General features: G+C 40.9%; 1 protein-coding gene across 1 annotated transcript in view; it reads left to right on the plus strand.

Annotated features, from left to right (window-relative positions):
• Nucleotides 1–563: 563 nt before the first annotated feature.
• The window catches only part of Arhgef38 (Rho guanine nucleotide exchange factor 38), a 102,433-nt gene continuing 82,353 nt past the window's right edge, over nt 564–20,643 (plus strand). The window contains exon 1 of the mRNA XM_013121901.3: nt 564–994. Coding sequence (XP_012977355.1) covers nt 799–994 — 196 coding nt within the window. The 5' untranslated portion in view covers nt 564–798. The remainder of the gene's footprint in view (nt 995–20,643) is intronic.

The raw sequence follows: 20,643 nt of genomic DNA on the forward strand, positions 1-20,643 counted from the left end.
AGACATATGAGGACAAGGCTGGGAACGAACGGGAAAGGATGGATCCTGGGCAAAGGCAACGTGTGGAGGAGTGGCAGAGAAGTTTCTGGGCTCGGAGGAAATCATTCTCTGGTTCTTGACTCTTCTGGGCAGAATCACTTTCAAATGTCAACCTTTACGTCTTAGGAGATCTGATCAGAGTTTAGCCAGTCCGATGGTAACAGACAATGGCTGGATGCCAGCACTCGAGGGCACATACTTCAAATAAAAATAACCAGGTCTCCTTCGTTGTGCAAATGTAAATTGTCATAGCTGCACACTGGCTTCAGAGCCACAGGTGGAAGACGGGAGGAAAGCCGCGCAGAACTCCCCGCGGCCGGTCACAACAGTCCTCAGAGTGCACCTGCACACACCCATGGGCACACATTCAACCCGCAGGCTGTGGGTTCTGCTAATGCGTCCTGCCCTCCCCGCCTCACCGCCTCACCTTGCTCACTTTCCCTGCCCCCAGCCCTTGCCCCACACAATGAGATTTTTGTTTGCTTCAGTAGCATGTGACGTAGAGTCCCTGCTTTGCCTAACTCAGTGCTGCAGTCTCTCGGGTAACAGGTGGCAACTTCCCCTGTTGGATAGTAGGTATAAAGAAGGATGACCTCATGGGGTGGAGCTGGGGGGACTCCAGGTAGCAGTCACAGACAGGTAACCCTGCAGTGAGGCTGTATAGTTAGAAGGGGGCAGTTAGATGCCAAGGTTCACCCCGAGGCACTTGAGCAGCCAGCCGTTGCCTGCAAACCTCACAACTTGGTCTCACTGCCTCAGATGGAGCCCAGACAAACCCCTGGGAAGGAAAACATGGGAAGCAAGAGAAAGAACCTGACCTTCTTGAGACCCAGGCTGTATATGCTGGAGAGGAGGAAGACGGACACTGTGGTGGACAGCAGTGTCTCTGGGGACCACTCTGGCACCTTGAGGAGGAGCCAGTCTGACAGGACGGAATACAACCAGAAACTACAAGGTAACCAAAGAAAAAGCAGCTGCCCCAGGTGGCTCCCTGCCAGGTCTGTTTCCACTGATTCCCATTTGCAGAGACACTTGAGGCGGAGGAGAGAATCGAATGCAACTGTTCCCTTCTTACAAAACAAGAAAATGAAATTGAGAGGGGCCCATGAGATAGAAAGATTTTATGGTGTAGTGTGTCGGCTAAAGAGCCTCCTCTGAAATTTTCTTAATACCATTCAATTTTCTCTGGTGAGAGTAATAGTTTTTTCCTCTACCTTCCTTGTTCCTCCTCCTTTCCCCACCCCACTTAGAAAGGGGGAAGGACTGCTACAAATGTGATTTAAAACCTACAAAAAGCAGTTTATCCTGGTAGGTGGTTCTGAGATGACACACCATGAGCTCTAGCTAGGAAAATGTACTAAACCATGGTGAAAAGTACCTTAAACAGGCATGTGAAACTGTAATCATGTCTGTGAAAAATAAGTAATGTTATAGTCAGTGGGATGCTCTGAGAGAATGCCTGAAAATCACTCCAATGAGCATGCCCTAGAGTTGCCTGAATAGCATCCAAACTGGGCAGAACTGTTCTGCTCACCGACACTGAGTGACTACAGAGGGAGCAACCACGTTATTTTGTGATGGTGGTAAGATAATTTGGCACAGTAATTATAACACGTTTTCCATCTCTGCCCCTGGATTCCTAGCTCCTTTGACTGTCCTTCCTCCTAAAGGTCATTTGTCCCCCTAAGACTTCATGTGGTGTGACAGCACGCAGAGTTTTGTCTCTGCAGCTGCACCTGTCATGTGAGCCTCCAGATCCTGTCTCTCCTGTTTGGTGTACAATGCAGGCATGAACTCCCCTCTTCCCACTGTGACTTGCCATTTTAGGCATTAAAACTGAACCGGCATTAGAAGACCAATGGGACATGCTTGTTAGCAGAATGCTCTCCTCAGAAACCAACTTAGACTTGATTATGCAAATTAATCAACTCAAATGCATTTAAATTAAATGTGTAAAAGCTCTAACTAAGGAGTAATGCTTTTTAAAAATTCTGTTTGGCTCAACACTAAATTGCAGTGTCAGTCTTTATCCTTAAAGGAATTATTTTTGATGAAGGAGGAACAGTATTTGAATCTTCAAGACAATGTTGGAAAGAATGCTAATTTTAGTCATGCACAATTGGTTTTCAATTATGACTTTTCAACTTACTACATATAAGAGTTTGAAGAAAAATGTCTTAAAATTTCTGAGTTCTGATTTTCCTATTTTTGAATGTTAGATTAATGTTATCTACCGTATAGAGTTGAAGATTGAGTTAGACAATGACTCAAATTTCTAGTACCTTGGCTGACAGATACTATATGCTCTATAAGTAATAATAGCCGTTATTTTCAATTTTAAGAATAACAGGTACCATACTAATAGGCCAAGCTGGACATTCATCCAAACTTACATGTCTTATGTTCCTTGTTAAAGGAACTTTTTGTTCCTTGATAAAGATACAACATACATGAATTCAGAAGTTCACCACATCATTCTCAGCAATATTTCTTCCGCCATCCTCCTGCTTCAGACTTTCTATCAACACAATAAATTACAGATAATTTCTGAATTTACTCCGTCTTGCTTTTCTCAACAGTTTAGGCAGACGGCCACAAAACACAGTGGGCATTTATTAGTTGCTTTGTAGATGTCCTCAGGCCGATTGCACACTTGGTTTGGTTTGTGAGTTTTCTCTGTTCTCTTGGATTTTTGTCTATGAAAGTGGAAAAACTCAGAATTCACCCAGATTCCTAGAAGTACTTGGGAAATAAAAAGTTTCCAGAGAGTGTAGAAGGTCCCATCAGAGCTATAACTTAGCTGGACTCCTGAGAAGAAACATGTTTAGCTGTAACCAGTAAAACCTAAATTCTAAAGCCTAAGGAGACTTTCAGGATTCATTTACAACAGAAGCCTCAGCAGCAATGGGAGGCATTTCCTCCACTATGCTCAAGGCAGGCATTTTGGGTTTTCGGTCTGGTTTGTTCAATGCCCACAATGGACTGTGGTCAGATATCTCCTACATCTCTTCCTTGCTGAAATGGCAAAGGCTTTGTTCCCATCTTTGTTGGAACCAGTTGAGGTCCACGGCACCCCCGCCCCCCCTTCGCCCAACCAGGCATTAAAAAAAGACAACCTGAACTGGATAGAGCTCTGGAAAGATGGTCCAAAGCCATTCTGAGGTCACAATGCTTTCCAAGACTGGGATTTCCAGTGCTTCTGCAGTTCTCAGTTCATTCAGTCTGTGGTTTTTAGTACTGTGTTGTTATTTGAGCAATTCACTGTTCCGGTTCTCTGTGGAAGCCAGCTCGTTGGTTCTGAAAAACTAGACCTCTCTTCAGTGTCTGTGAGTTTGCCCTGGAATCCACACTAGACAGTTTACCTGTTGTTGTTTTTATTTCTTTTCATTAACATTTTAGCAGATTGAACTTTAAGTTGCCATAATAAGTTTTGGAAAACGATGCTTTGCCTAAGAGCTTCCAGATGAGTGCAACAGAAAACATCCTTAAAGATGGTATTCTAATGACCATGTAGAGGTCGCCTTCCCGGCTGTTCCTCCTGCTGCACTTTCTGCTGTGCAGATAGCTGGATGCTGACCCAACGCTGGCATTCTTTACTCCTGGAGCTGATTATTGAGTGACTCAGTATTGGTCGTATATATTATATGTCGGGTCTTGTCTTAGTTAATGTTGAGCCAAATCACAAGGATAACACTAAAAACAAAAACCCCTCACATTTCACTCCACAAGTCTCGAAGCCTGCTTGGGAAAGATAAGAAAGGTAAACAAGCAGATGCAAAGGAGCGTCTGGATGGAAGTAGGAGCTGGATCCAAGGTTCAGAACGGTCCCTGGGTGGAGGAGGCCATTAGGTCTCCAGGACTCGATAAGCTGGAGACAGGGAGAAAGTACAGATGGGAAGCGGGTATTTTAACTTCTTCACTACACTTCATCTGAAACATGATGTCCTTCCTTATGGCTTATATTGACTCTCATTCCCCCTCCAGTCTCTCCCCTCCCCATACTCCATGAAAGAGACTTGCTTTGTTAATTGTCATTTCTGCATATAGAGTCAGTCCCAGCACAAACTACTCTTCAATATTATGGAACTATTCTGTAACTATTCAACAGAACAAATGATCTGAATGATCTGGCCCATGCAGAAAGGATGTGAGGGAGACACCAAAGCCTGAATGAAGCTTAACGTGTGGTTGTGTGCCTTCATATGGGAGGGTACACACCTCCAGCAATAAATATGATTGTTGATTATAACAAAAACACATGAATGTACAGAACCGCATGCCCAATGACTACATTTTCATGTAGGCGTATCTCATTTATCATTATAGAGCAGAGGGAGCACACCTCAGTTCACTCTTCTCTCATTCATTACAACCATACATCACAGCACCTTTCAAATTAGCTCAGTTCCTTATACCCATTCTACTGAGAGCCTTAGAGATGAAACTAACTGGGGAAACTGAAAGGCTGAGGTGTGAAAATTTAAGATTTCATATATGATTACCTGTGTAATCCTATTTTTGAATTAAGCATGACTTGGTCATATATGTCTGTATATGTAGCTATCTATGTATAGAACATATAGATATATGTGTATCCCCAAGATATTTCTTCACTACTTAAGCTTTTTAGGCAAATGTTAGTGACTGAGGTTCAGCAGTCCTGTCTGAAACCATCACGACTGATGCTACTGATGCAATTTCTGCTCCTCAGACCACACGTTTTTTTGCACACGAATCCACATCTACACACTAATACTTAAAAATGATGGTATTTGAAAATGAGGCCTTTGGGAAGTAATTAGATCTTGGACAAAACCCTAATAAGTGGGACTGGTGGCTTTGAAAGATCTTCAGGAGATTGTTTCTCTTTCAGCAGCCTAATGGTAGAGACACCTGTAAACCAGGAAGCAGGCCCCATCAGAAACTGGGTCTGATGGGAACTTGACCTTGGGTTTGATAGGTGGTAGTATGGTGAGGAAGAAAAGCTTGTCACTTATGCTACACAGTCCATAATACATTCTCAGAGAATCTGAAACTGACCGGGAGTGGGACAGTTTGTTTTCACCCTCTGCTTAGCTTTCTGGTTGTTAAATAGTTTTGCTAATGAAGCACTTTCTGAGAATGGGAGTAAGTAGATAACATGTCATTATCCTTGCAAACAGGAGTCAAAACAGCCCATATTCCCTTCCTTCTTTTATTACATTTTATTCCTTCTTCAGAAAAGAAAGTTTTCTTACCATTGAGAAGGAACTGGTAGGTTTTCTGATAAAATCCTAAGGTTTTGGTACTCTGGTGTTAACAAACTTCCTGAGGCGCACACTTGATACAGATTGCAAAATATGAGGACACGTGACTCAACTGAAAAGCTGGACTCGGCCAAATCATGAGCCCCTTTAATGCATCGTGTTTGTGAAGAATAATCTCTAAGTGCATGGAGCTGTTGACACTGAAAGACTTGTGATAGGTTTGCTCCAGGTCTAATGAAGGAGCCATAAAAGGAAAGGTGAGCCTTCCTATGTGTTCTAAGCTGGAGCCCTTCCCATTCCTGTCCGATCATTCTCCTGCCTCCAAACACCATTTGCTAAAGAGAACACTACAGAGCTAGGGACCTAACACCTGATAAATAGGCGTGTAATTGTTTGAAGGGCAAACATTTAAAAGAAAGTCTAGCTGCTTTCAATAGTTTCTGTCTCCTTCATGCATAAAAGTCAAATAGAAGCATTTGCAGTCCCCCCTTTTTCAGTAGTCAAGTTGTCTTGCAGTTTTTAGAAAATTTGTTTCATATCGTGAGCCACAGAAAGCCGTAACTCCTACACATTTAGATTGATGTGGACAAAACTACTCCTCTTGTGTTGAACAGGGGTGGCGTTTTCTGTAACTCTCCTAAAGATGGAAGGTATCATTTCTAGTTGTGTGGTTTTTCTTACCCATAAAACTCAGAATTTTACCAGTACAGAAAATGTGGAATCAAGGGGTGAGGTTGAATGAAAGGAAGGAGATGATAGACAGCACATGCCTGTAATTCCAGCTCTCGGGAGGCAGAAACAGGTGAATGTTGTGAGTTAAGTCTGGGGCCAACTTGGCATACATTTCAAGTTTCAGGTCAGCCGGGGGAAAATAAATATATCTTAAAATTATAGCAGAGCTGGAGAAAAGACCAGTAAGAGAAAAACACGTTATTGGTGTTCACTTTTTGTAATAGTACTTTCTCGTTGGGACTGTCAGCCCACAAGTAATGCCAAAGAGACATATTAATTATTGATGCTTGGCCTTAGCTTAGGCTTTTTTTTCTAACCATTTCTTATAACTTAATTAACCTATTTTTATTCATCTATGTTCTATCTCATGGCTCAGTTTCCTCTGTCCCATGTGTCTGACTTGCTCTGCATCACACTGTTGTGTCCCATGTGCCTAGATTCATCTTTCTGACTTCCTCTCTCTCTGCCTGGAAGTCCCACCTATTCTCTTTCTGCCTAGCTATTGGCCACTTAGCTCTTTATTAAACGAATCAAAAGGTGCCTTTGCAAAAACACATCTTCACAGTGTAAACAAATATTCCACAACAACTTTTACCTCTGCTAATATAGAAGATTAAAACAAGCAAAATAAAGTCTGTTTATAGAATTATGTTTCCGAGCTGGTAACATCATATTTATATCAGTAGTTTTGTAGGTGTTGGTTTCCTGGGTACAGTGGGATTATCATACTAATGCTGAACTTGTATGGCATTAGGTGAAATGTGGAGTGTCCCTTCCACCCTCTCCTGACCAAGTAGGTGGAAAGCCCTTGAAATCAAGGTCATCACCTGTTGGGCCGCTGTATTTTCTCATGTAGACTGTATCTGGAACTTCGGGATTTTTTTTGTTGCACAAGCTTCAATATTGGTTGGAGACTTGCTTTAACTTGTTCCTATCCCATTTTTCTAAGGGTGGACTTTGGCTGCACGTACACTCAGGCCTGAGAGGTCACTGATTATGAGAAATTTCTTGAACTGATCAAACTGGAGTGTCTGTAACATGTATAGGATACCCTTAGCAGATGGGAGGCTTAACAGGAAAAGGTTAAGTTGACAAGCCTTAAGGATAGGTAGGGGTGAGTGTGCCTCAGCACTGAGCCCATTTTGGTGTGACACTCTTACAGATCTGGGAAGTCTAAGCTTGAATTTGGCTTTCAGATTGTTGTGAGAGGAGCTTTGCCAACAACAGAAAGGCTACATCAGTTTTCATGTGACAGTTGGCCAGTGCTGTCTATACCTTTTAGATATGTAGGCATGGCATTGCAGAAGCAGCATGGCATGCCAGAAGCATCTGTATGCTTGCACTAGGTATCTGGAGAAGGGCAGGCATGACTTTGGAGCTGTGGTCGACCTTCTTGAGGTGATCTTCCTTCTATTCAGGATCCTGCAAAGTAAGAGGGAAGTGAAATGGAGGGAAGGGAGAAACAGTGAGAGCCATTAATGACCAGGGTGATGCCAGCAAGGGACTTCCACCTACCACCACAAAATCCCAAATCTTTTGCAGTCCTGGCTTTGTACTGGAAAGATGTAGGTGGTAAAACTTGGGTGCTTTCAATATCATAAAACAGAACATATCCAGTTAAGTATCTTGCCAAATATTTTACCCCTACCAAGTTAAAGCAATTTGGTGTTTACTGCATGCCTTTCATAATGTGATAAAATTCTTCTGCTATTGTAACACAGCTTGAATGGCCAGTTTTTGCGTGGAAACACACATTCTTTCTTTCACAAACATGTTCTAGCTAGCGTTGCTGTTTTAAAAAATAATTTTTATTGTTGCTGTTCTTCAAGAGCTAAAATTGCAAAGTTAGGCTAAGGAAGTCTTCCCTATAATAACAGGAGCTTAATGGACTCCATTTTTTGCTTCATTGAGCACCTTAAGTCTCCTCTTTACATTTTAGACCTGTTATCTGTTATTTTCTTCTCCCTAAAATGCATCATACTACAGGCCAACCTTGTAGTGTGGAGAAGACAACTCAGCTACAAATGAGAGTATGCAGTTAGCTGGACTTGGTTGCACACCTTTAATCCCAGCCCTTGGGAGGCAGAGCCAGGCAAATGTCTATGAGTTCAATGCCAGGCTGGCTATATCACTGTTCTAGGACATCCAGGACTACACAAAGAGATCCTGTCCCATAAGACCAAGAAAAATAAAGCAAGCAAAGAAACAAAACTATGGAGTTCTAGTTCAGAAATTAGCAGTTCTGTGAATGGGTGGGTGATACTGTCATAGAATTCTACAAAGTCAGCCTGAATCCTAAGCTGTAAACTTCAGTGCAGCAGGAAAATAGAATGCTGGGATTAAAACACTTTGTCCAAGGCTATCCAGAGTAATTTCTCTCTTGATTAGTAAGTCAGAGAAGGCAATTCTGGGATACCTGTACTGAGTCCATGGCAAATAACTCCTGGGACTGTCTGGCCTCCCCTGGGACTCGAGGAAACTGGAAGGTCACACCATTTCACTGCTGGTCCAGGTGTCTGAGTAAGAAATTGTTTTTCTCTGAATACTTCCTGATGCTAGGTCTCTAGTGTCAGTCCAAAAAAAAAAAAAGCTGTCACAGATTTCTGCTTCTGTGTTGGTTGGGAAATGGCTGATTGAAGACATTGTTTACCTCTCAGTGCTGGCCTGATTTTACTCAGCGAAGAACAGCCAGTCCCTTGAATGTGTCGCCTCACACACAAGTGCAAGCAATTTACTGTGCTCAGCAATCAGACATTTCAAGTTAAATATACACCTGCTTCCTGGCCGGAAAGTAGGACTTTGCCCAAGCTGAAAGTTTTTTTCCTAGGGTTCCTGGAGATCTGCATTCTCTTCATCGAGGTCTCTCTACCCTTCACTGTCCCTCCCAGTGGCAGAGAAAGGAAGTACTCTTCTCCTGCCCTCTGTGGACAGGGATTGTGAAGTGAAATGACAAAAGGCAGATCGACTGGGAGAAAAGCTACAGATTTTATTTGAATTCTGTTTGTTTTATGTGGCACAAAGTACATTATAGACAAAAGTGAAAACCCCCAAAAATAGATGGACCTGGAGCTCTGTGCTGTAGAAAAGCAGGGCTGGGTGCTGCGCCACCAGCAAGAAATTGAGGAAGTAAAAGGAAACTAAGGGAGGCTGTAGGTTTCTCAAGCAGGGCTGTTGTGCAGATTTATCTGGATCTGAGCTGTCCATCTCCAGTGACGAGGAGCTCTACTCTTCCTGATCCCGCCAGGCACTCTCCTCACGGGAATTTATGCTTTACTTTTAGAGTAAAGAAGGGAGAGACAGAACCTTCCCTGCATCTGTCCTTCCCAGATGTCTGCAGCTCAGAACAACCCACACAGCAAGTCGTGTGTGTGTGTGTGTGTGTGTGTGTGAGAGAGAGAGAGAGAGAGAGAGAGAGAGAGAGAGAGAGAGAGAGAGAGAGAGAGAGAGAGAGAGAGAGAGAGAGTTAACAGACAAACTTCATTGTTCTTACCTTGGTCTTTAGTAGCCAAATCTGTTTTCTACTTTTTTTCTTAAGGAATTACCTTGAAATATTTTGAAAAATATTCAAAAGCCCTTAAAGATCCTCCATTTAAGGACGTTTCCTGCCGTATTTCAGCAAACCATGGGCAAGCGTTTTCGAGAACTGTATCATTCCACACCTTCCAAACAATGTTTTGTGTACACATAAATTAGGTAGATGTGAGAACACCGTGAATAAAGTCAGTGCTTCCTAGAATAACTAGAATAGCCTGCTTTAAAAGTGTAACAGGAATTGTCGGAGCTGGTCTCAGCTGCCCATCAGCACTAACTCCATAGCTCGCAGTTGGATGAGAATGGTAGAGAATGGCCAGACTGTCTACTCACGCTGCTTCTTTCCAAAGATCCGTGCTGCTTTTCTGTTTTCTAAGCAGCTGCTAATTAGCTCTGAGGAGGGACAAGTGCAAGGACCTGGGTTCAGTCCTCAGCTCCAGAGTAACAATTAATAATAATAGTAATTAGAAAATAAAACATTCAAAACTAAATCTTTCTAAAGGTGCAAGTTCCCATTATGCTTTAGCCTTTTACTTTTTTAATATTCCTTCATATACATGTCAAATAAGGATGTAAATTTAGATTCCTTTTGATGAATTCTTGGAGAAAAACTAATATTCTCTGAGAAAAGTGAAGTTTTAGCACATTGCAGTTACAAGAAATAACTTTTACACATTTTATCTTTTATAGTCTGGTAATTGAACCTAGGGCCTATGTATACAAGGTAAATGCTCTACTCTGAGCACAGTCCACATTTGCTTTCTAATATGCAAACTACAACTTAGGCATCACTATATAAACTTTCATTAAAATTTTATTAATATAAAATTTTGAATGAGAAAAAATAATTTCAAAAGTTCAAGTACTTCTGCTATGTGTTCTAAAGTTTAAATTAAAAAATAACAATTTGTTTTAAAATATCCAAACTGTAGTTTGACTTCTCTATATTTTTAGATTGCATTCAAATCTTTATGGCAGCTAAGGATCTCATATTAGATCATGTTAGAGAATACAAGCTACAATATGTACACACTTATGTACATGTGTACTATATCCATATATACCATCATGGACCACTGTTTGTAGATGATGTTTGGAGTCCACAGCCTACAACAAGTGATTAAATAGAACTTAAAAAATCAATTTCAGTTAGTCGAACGGAAAAGAAATTCTGTTTTTATTTATCTAAAATGATAATTAATGGATGTTAAAATGATAATTAAATGGATAATAAAAGGCTTGGGATCTAGCTCAGTGATAAAACGTTTGTCTAACATATGTGTAGCCCACCGGGTGTTGGTGGCACACACCTTTAATCCCAGCACTTGGGACGCAGAGGCAGATGGATCTTTGTGAGTTCCAGGCCAGCCTGGTCTACAGAGCGAGTTCCAGGACAGCCTCCAAAAAAAAAAAAAAACAAAAAACAAAAAACAAAAAAAAAACAAAAACAATACAGAGAAACTCTGTCTCGAAAACCAAAAAAAAAAAAAAAAGTGTAGCCTGAGTTCAAGCCCCAGGCCCCAGGACAACAAAAACAAATGGGAGAGAGAGAAGGAAGGGAAGAGAGAATAGAAAGAGGAAAATGATGGACTTTTATGTCTAATGCTTGACAATGGAAAACGAAAAGAAAATTAGGGCTGTAAAATGCTGGCTCTTTGGCATGGCACACTCATTGCAATCATGGAAACAACAGCTGCTGTGTTGCCTGCACTGGGCCTGTACAGAAAATACCTTGTCATCAGTCAAATATGGACTGGGGAGAGAATTCCAGAGCTGGCTTCTCTGAGGGGCAGTCATTGTCTTCAGTTGTGTACCTCAGGTGAGCCCACCAGGCTCCAATGGGCAGTTCCAAACCCATTGTGAGACAGATGGTCCTGTTAAACTCAGTGGTTCACAAAATGAAGCAAAAGGACATGCATGCAAAAATAGGACTGGGATGGGATTGAGAATTAACAGAAGTGGGAAGGAGAAAGGAGAGGAAGGAGGTGAGAATAACCAGAATGTATTGTACATATGTATTAAATGGCCAAAAACAAATTTAACAAAAATTATAACTTTAAAAAAATAGAGAATAAGTGATAATCCTCAGATGAGTTTCTCACACTTTATGTAAATAATATCTACAGTGAAATCAAGCATTATAAGCAAAATAGGGGAAGGAGAGAAGCAGGAAAAGAAGGAAGAAAGAAAAGGAAAAGAAAGCAAAGAAAAAAAAGAATAGTTGATATCAGTCCCTATGACCGTTATGAAAACCTTGATTCACTTCTCTGGTAGTTTCTACTCTAAACTCTGCTTCTAAGTGCCCCCCATGACCTCTCTCTCTCTCTCTCTCTCTCTCTCTCTCTCTCTCTCTCTCTCTCTCTCTCTCTCTCTCTCTCTCTCTCTGCAGTGGCAGCTGAGACTGTGTTTACTTTCCTTCACCATGTTCAATAGCTGGCATGCCATATTTCTCACCAGTAATTATCTCACTGTTTCTCTTGCATAATTAAGAGATATTTCAAAAGATCAACGTTTGTCCTTCCTCTGTGTTTTCCTGCTGTGCTGCTGCAATCAGAGCTGAGCTCTCAGCAGTGGCACAGCTAACATTTGGGGGAGATTATCCTCAGTTGCAAGGTGATGCCCCGGTGCACTGTGGGACATTAACACTATCCTCAGCCTCTATGTACTGTCTCTAGAAGCTCTTCTTCCCACCTCTCCGTTGTGACAGGCACAATGGGTGCTCAATAAGTATTTGTCAAATAAGTGCGTATGTGGATAAAAACCAGTGTCCCATCCAGCCAAAACTCTATACACCCAACCATAAGATACATGGATTGGGGAAAAAATGAATACAGGCAAGATTTACCCACCTGAATTCTTACTCTGTTCAGAACTTAGAGTCTCCATTTTCATCCATCTTTTCTCATTAAGGGCTTTAAATAAAGACATTTCCAGAGAGTGTTCATTTAGCTCCTAATTATCCTAGGTGTGCTGTGCTGGTCAGGGTTAGAGCCTCTAAATTCAAACCAATGCTACTTTGGTATTTTCCAAACCTGTAAGTGTCACTGAATTCCTTTTAGAAAACCACATTCCTATCTTCTGCAGTAATTAGCAGGCAGAGGAAATAAATCAGAAGCCTGTGAGTGAGGATAAAGTCTTTTCCCACCCCAATAGTTGAGCTTTCAAATTTGGAGCAGCGGAGGTTCAGCTCCTCCATATTTTCTCTGAATACCTCCCTGGCTTCCCTCCAAAACCTGCCTGACACACAATTATTTTCAACCTATTTCACAGGAGGCTTGCTCCATTCATCTTTCCATGGGTCAGATTTCCATTAGCTGATAAAAGATTTTTCCCGTGTGAAAATTATGTCCGTAGGGTTCAATACAATCTTAGGCCAAGTGTTTTTTTTTTTGTCGTTGTTGTTGTTGTTTATTTTGTTTTGTTTTTGTGACGGTGTGGCAAGTGTGGGGAAAGGTATGAAATAAGACCTGGGTTAAAGAAAATTAGACTGATGATGCTTATGATGCTGATGCTGATGATGGAGATGATGGTCTGACCTGTTTCTGCCTCTCTTGCTTACATGGCTGACTCTTTTTCTTTCTAAAAAATGTATTTACTTTGATTTATGTGTATATGTAGCATGAATTCAAATTATTCTTAATAATAAAAACTCAGAGACAGATATTGGGGTTAAAGCTGAAGAACAAAGCAGTCAGCCACTTGGGAGTTCTTACCTCTACCAATGCTTAGACTGAAGAGGTGATCCTGTCCTCCTTTTGCATCTCAAGACTTCACTGCTGTCCAACAAATCTCAGACTCACTGAGATTTCATCTCTTTCTTGTCTCTTCCCACCTTATCTTCCTCCCTCCACCCAGCCATATCACTCCTGCCTCCACCTCTCTAGTGTTGGGATTAAAAGCGTGTGATTCCAAGTATTGGGATCACCTTTATGTGAGCTGTTTCTTTTTCAGACAGATTCAATAACTTGTATCTCAGGGTGGCCTTGAACTAACAGATCCATCTGCCTTTGTCTCCCCAGTGCTGGGATTAAAGGTGTGTACCACCATTGTCTGGTCTCTGTGGCTAAATAGTGTGGCTAGCTTTGCACTCTGATCTTCAGGCAAGCTTTATTAGATCATAAACAAAATTCCACAGCATTTATATGTGAGTGTTGGCATATATGTACACTGCATGTGTGCCTGATGTTCAAGGTGGCCAGAAGAGCACATTGGAGTCCCTGGAACTGGAGTTGGGGGTAGTTGTGAGTTTGCTGATGTGTATACTAGGAGGCAAACACTGGTCATCTGTTGAAGCAGCAAATACTCTTGACCACTGAACCGTCTCTCCAGCCTGGACTTACATTTCCTAGAAATTAGTTTTGTTCTCTAAGTAAAGCATAAAAGTAGGTACAGCTATCATCTTGTCTCTTCCTCATGATTTTTCTATTTTTCCTTGTTTGGTTTTATGGTCACACTACCTGGTCAACCAACTCAGAAATCTAAGCTTCGGCTTCACCCTCCTTTAGCCTGAACTGACTGATAGCCCACGCTAATTTCTTTCTAAGTTCCTCTTGACTTGCACAGTTCTTATCATAGTTATGGTTGAATATGAAATTTCTATCAAAAAGGTACAGTGTTGAAGACTTGGTCCCCAGCTAGTAGAACCAGTTACTAAGAGGTTAATTGATCCTGGAGGCTCTGACTTCCCTGAAGAATTAATCCTTTGATCTATTCATAATCTGCTGCCATTATTAATAGGAGGTGAGGTGAACCTGACTGCTGGTAGGTGGGTCACAGGGTATCTAGTCCCTCTCTCTGCTTCCTGGCTGCCCTGAGGTGAGTATCCCTACCCTACTATGCCTTTCTACCATTATGCTCATCCTACAGGCCCAGAAACAGTGGAGTCATCTAATTATGAACTGAGACAGATCCACAGCCATAATAAATATTTCTTCAAGTTGTTTCCTTGTGTGTTTTGTCACAGAATCCCAAAACTAGCTAGCACTTGTTCTTAAAAGTCTGAGATGTTTTAAGGATGCTTTTACTCTATAGCCGATAACAATCTCTGCAAACAGTATCTTCTCATGCCCGCTAACATTTATACTTCTGTTGAATGAAGGCGTTTTTCCCATCTTGATTTTTTTCAGTCATATGTTACTCCTTTAGCTAATGGCATGTCTCTTGTCTCCTAGCTATGTTAAAGAGCCTGGCTTCTAGACTGCACTAGGCTTTTCAGCCCAAGTCACAGTATATGGTAATTATAATCTGTACACTGGGTTTTTTTTTCAGTATTGACTGGTGTTTTTAAATTGCAAAGTGATTGGTTTTCAGGTTCATTCTAGAATCATTTTCTTCTTAATCTTTTTCATTTGTCTCATCCAAATTCTAACGGCTTGGCAACTTGACTTTATAAAATTATTTCAAAGCATTAAATCAACTTTTATAGAAACACACATGTTCTATCACCCTCATATTTTGCCAATTTATGTGTGTTTAGTTAAGTTAATGTAATTACAATAATAAATGCAGCAATGCAGTCAGAATTGCTGCTGTCCGCAACTAATTTGTGGAAAATGTAAAAATTGATTATTAAGGGAAGTGCATAGGCGCACTGTATGTTTTAAGGAGCAAAGGGAAAATGCTGACTTGCTCAGCGATTTTAATAACCCATCATTATCTCTAGATTGCCCAGTTTCCTGACAGTAGGGGCTGTGGAATTATTATTCATTACTACATTTATAACAGAACCTACTCAAATCCAATAGATAATTTTAAATTGATATTGAATGAGATACAAAATTTCTTTAACTCTCCAAACTAGGAAATTTATAAAATTATTAGCTTCAAATTCTGATGCTTACTGATTTTACTTAGTTCTGAATACATTTACGGTTATGATAAGATTATAAATTAGTTTGGGGTTAGGTATTTTTGAAATATTACCCTTCTGTTCTCCAATCAAGTGACTTTATAAGTTGTCTGATAAATAACTGTTGAGATGTATACATGTACCTGCTGTCTCTTGTATCAGGGGACCAGAGATGATGCTAGCAAGAACTGTTATTACATAAGGCATTGAGCAAAACCTTAAGGTCAAAATGTAGAGTTGCTACTTACAACTCTTCTTCACTAGGGGACAAGTGACACAATTATGAGCATAAAAGCCCATGATTATTTATTAGCAATCATTAGTAATTAACACCAGGAAGAGACCTCAATCTAAATGAATAGCCACCCAGATGTCTAAGAGTAATAGTAAATGGTACCCCAGGGGGCAGCCTTTTCCTCATCTTGCTGTTGAACATCCTTGAGAAAATTCTCAGTGAATTCTCAGAAACTTCTTAGCACTGTTATTGGGCCTTGAGATAAACGGAAGATAATTGGGGTTTTCGAAGTTGATCATTATTACACTATGGCAAATGACAAGTCAAGGCACATTCCCATCTCATTTGGATTCGTCTGAGTAATGATGTACACATTAGGCCTGCCATTGAACTGGCTTTGTTGTAGCCCTTGATAGTTCTGCTTTTCCCATTGACAGGGAAATGTCCTGATGGATGTACAATCAACTCCTTCTGTCCCTGGGATCTTTCCCAGGTGGAGGTCGGGGGAAGGGCCGTCTAGGCCATTCAGAACCAATGATAAGTAATTCTTGGTAATACAAGTGCTCTTTTTGGAGGGGTATCTGTGTGTCAGGCATGGGCAACGCTGTCCCCATGTTTTATCTCACTTCCCACAAGTCCCAGGTAGTGAGTAGTCGCTAAAATGAAGGGTTTGAAGCCAGATGAAAATACTCAGGTTCAAAACCTGACCCCATCAGGTAAAACAGTGAGACTTTGAACAAATTACTTAACCTCTGTGTGTTTCTACTCCTTTCTGTTAAAAGGTAAGGAGTACTCATGTCTGTTAGGTGATGCAGAGCCACTAATTAAAAATGATACCTCAGCTGGGCAGTGGTGGTGCACGCCTTTAATCCTAGCACTTGGGAGGCAGAGGCAGGCAGATCTCCGTGAGTTCGAGGCCGGGCTGGTCCAACAGCCTCCAAAACAATACAGAGAAACCCTGTCTGGTAAAACCAAAAAAAAAAAAAAAAAAAAAAGATAGCTCATTGCTATTGCCATTGCCAGCTTTACTTAGTTCTGTTCTAGAGATGAAACAATTTAGTGACACCACATGACTTGCTTGGTGTCATATAGCAGTGAATGGCACTGCCAGCATTGACCTGTAGCTATATCTCTGTCCAACAAAACCCTATTGCATATGCACAGCGTGCCATGATACCAACATTGCCAGTCAGGGGTTAGAGCGAGAGAGCTCCAGTTACACAGCCCAGCACATCTGGCTAGACCCCAGTTCTTCAGTATAATCTATGAATCATCGGAGAAACTCTACTTAACATTTATATGCTATTTCTCCGCCACTAAAATTAGCACAATATTCCATTTTTAGGTCATAAGAAAGATTATAGATAATGAATATTTACAAAGTTGGTCCTTAACAAATAAATACTTGATAATTGGTGTGTACATTACATGCTTACACAGTATATTATGAAAATTATAATTAGAATGACAATGTATGATGATTTAACATAATAAAAATAATTTTAGCTTGTTTTCATGAATAAAATACGATGTGTGCATGCAATGGAATATCACTAAATCTTAAAAACTGAGGCTTTTGATACACACTATGGCATAGTTGAACCTTCAGGACATTATGCCCAATGAAATAAGCCAGGTACCCTAGGACAAATACTGTATAACTCCATTAAAATGAAGTGCCCAAAGCAGTTCTACTTGTGAGACAAAACACAGCATGGTGGAGGGGAGCAGAAAATGAGGGATTGAGTTTTACTTTGGGAATGGGGACATACAGCAGTAATGATTGCACAATAATGGAAGGCTTTGGATACTGCAAAACTGCACACTTCAAAACAGTCAACACAGTGACTTTTATGCTGTTCATATTTTGCTGCAATGAAAACGATGGGGGAAGAAATGTAACCTATGAAGGAGGAGAGAAACTGTAGGAAGTGTTAAAATTACTATCCCTCTCAGGTCCAACTTATCCTCCGTTAGCAATTTGTCGACGTTTTGTGTTGAATTTCACCATGAAGTCATACTCATTTTTATATTTTGTAAGGGTGCGATGGTGTGCGTGACTCCTCTTACCCAGGATGCACGTCTCTGAGTTGGCAGGTGACTATTAATCAATGTGGCTATCGTTCTGACAGTACTATCACAAGTAATGCTGCCAGGACATCAAGAGAATGTTTTTATTATACACATTACCTTGAAATAACATTTTTGCCAGGAAATTTGATGCAGCACACACAGTGTAGGATAGAAGGAAGCCACGCTCAAGGCTGTCAGTCAAGTGTGCCTCACATGAGGTACAGTGGAACAGCAGAGGTGCAGGAATGTAATTAACTATGAAGGTCATTCTTCACCGGGGGATAGCTGGAACAAAGGTGTGTTCGCTTATATGGCTTACTCTGTTTATACCTCCCATCTCCCCTTTTAGAAGCCTCCCTCTCTGTGTGGTGTTTAGAAATCCTATCCTACAATATTTTTTAAAAATACAGTCTACTGCGTTTAAATTGCTGTACTCCAAACTTAAGGCAGAATCATGTTGAATTTTGAAACACAGCTTCTGACATTGGAACCCCTTCCTTTTCAATTGCTATAATAAATGTTAAATTGTGGGGAAATTTTAATATATCCAGAAAGCCTTGGATGCCTCTGTTCTCTTTATGTTTTATGATCTCATTATATGGTATTTCTCTCAATTAAAAAAAATCCTGGCAATGTCTATAAAAGTTAACGCCGTAACTGTTTAGTTCAATGATGTTGAATATATCCATAATATTTATAACATCACCACCACCACATCCAAAACCATTTTCATCTTGTGAAAACGTAGCTGTCCTTGTGGGATAGGGTGACAAGATGTCCCAGAGGTTAAGAGTACTTGCTGCTCCTCCAGAGGACCTGACTTCAGTTTCCAGTGCTCATAGACAGAGGCACAGGATCATACGTAGAGCTCTAAGGGACCCAATGTCCTCTTCTGTCCTCCACAGACACCTGCAGACTCACTGACACAGACCACACAAAAATAAGTATAAATATAAATATTTTATTTACTTATTCATTTTGATTTTTTGAGACAGGGTTTCTTCGTGTAACAGCCCTAGCTGCCCTGGAACTAACTTTGTAGACCAGGCTGGCCTCGAACTCACAGAGATCTGCCTGCCTCTGTCTCCCGAGTACTGGGATTAAAGGTGTGCACCACTACCGCCTGACCAAACAAATAGTTTTAAAAAGTGCAAAGAGAACGCTTCACTAATGCTGGAAAATATTATTCTCTTTCATATTGTAATTTTGACTTACAATTTCACATTTTATTTTCTGCATAATCTGAAATCAGTTAATTTTGAGGAATTATTGATTTGGGACACTCAGTGTATGAAGATACAATTTTGTTATTATCAGCCACTGAAAGGGGTGGAGACAAAGTCAGTAATGAAAAATCAGAACAAATCTGAGTTCTCACACTTCAAAACTAATTGAAACGCCCGAAAGACAGACATACAGATAATAAAATAGGTTAGAAAGACAGAAAATGGCCTTCGACTCTTACACTCTTTCCTCCCTGTCTTCCATAATGATCCCCCACCTTGGAGAAAGAGGGTGTGAAATAGATGTCCCAGTTAGGGCTGACCACTCCACAGTTGCTGATCTTTGACCAGTTGTCATCTCTGTGTCAGTCTCCATTTACTGCCAGTCTAAGGGTATAACACTGTCATTACAGCCAGGCATGGTGGCACATGTCTTTAATCCCAGCCACTTGGGAGGCATAGGCAGGCAGATCTCTATGGGTTCTAGGACAGCTTGATCTTCATAGTGAGTTCCAGGACAGCCAGAGTTTTATAGTGAGATCCTGTTTTGAAAAAAAAAACACAAAATAATAATAACCATCATGACAATGTTGTTGTTGATGACGATGATCTTGAGTAAGTTTAATCCTATATACATTTAGCAGAATAATAGTAATAGGTTCTCTCATAGAGCCTATGTTGTCTAGTCACAGGTTCTAGGCCATGATAACAGTGTCAGTTTATGGGTTTCATCTTGAGAAACTGGCTTTAAATCTAATCAGAAACTGGTGACTTACCCCCATGACATTCATACTATTATTGCACCAGTGCACATGTCTTGACAGGCTGGTCATTATTGTAGCTCTCATGGTTCACATAGATGCGTAAGATTGATGATTATTGTACTGGCTGGATTTATGTGTCAACTTGACACGAGCTATAGTCATCAGAGAGGAAGGAGGCTCTGTTGAGGAAATTCTTCCATAAGATCCAGATGTAAGGCATTTTCTCAGTTAGTGATCAGTGCAGGAGGGCTCAGCCCATGGTGGGCAGTGCCATCCCTAGAATGGTGGTCCTGGGTTCTAGAAGAAAGCAGGCTGAGCAAGCCAGTAAGCAGGACCCCTCCCTGCCCTCTGTATCAGCTCATGTCTCCATGTTCCAGCCCTGCTTGAGTTCCTGGCCTAACTTCTTCCAATGAAGGACTATGATCTGGAAATGCAAGCCAAGTAAACTCCTTCCTAGCCAACTTGGTTTTAAATCATGGTATTTTCTCACAGCAATAGAAACCCTAAGACAACTACTCATAGAGATAAGGAAATTAGCAAGGAAAGGTGGGGGTGTCCTTCAATGAAGGGAAGATAGAATGCAATGACAGAAAGGGTAAAGGGAGAGTAAAGGAAGAGGATGGGTTAAATGAGGTAGTGGGTGTGAGGTCAAGATAGAAGAGAGACTATCAGGAAAGATGGGGCAATAGCTAAGACTAAAGACCTTTTGAATGTATAATTAGCATTTATCAGCTTTTAAATGAGTCACCTTATCATGGAGCAACAGTGCCTCTACTAAACCTCACAGCCTAGCAAATAAAGTACTAAGAGGGGGTTGTTTCTTTTGGAGATGTTATCCATTGGGGTACCACCGATGCCCAAATGTCACAGACTATCGCCATTGTTCTTGGTAGCTCTTTAAAAACTTCATAAGACCATATTGCTGAAGACAGCACATACTTGAGCCATAGAA

Source organism: Mesocricetus auratus, unplaced genomic scaffold (assembly GCF_017639785.1).
Source record: "Mesocricetus auratus isolate SY011 unplaced genomic scaffold, BCM_Maur_2.0 Super-Scaffold_100009, whole genome shotgun sequence".
In the NCBI taxonomy this organism is placed as follows: Eukaryota; Metazoa; Chordata; class Mammalia; order Rodentia; family Cricetidae; genus Mesocricetus; species Mesocricetus auratus.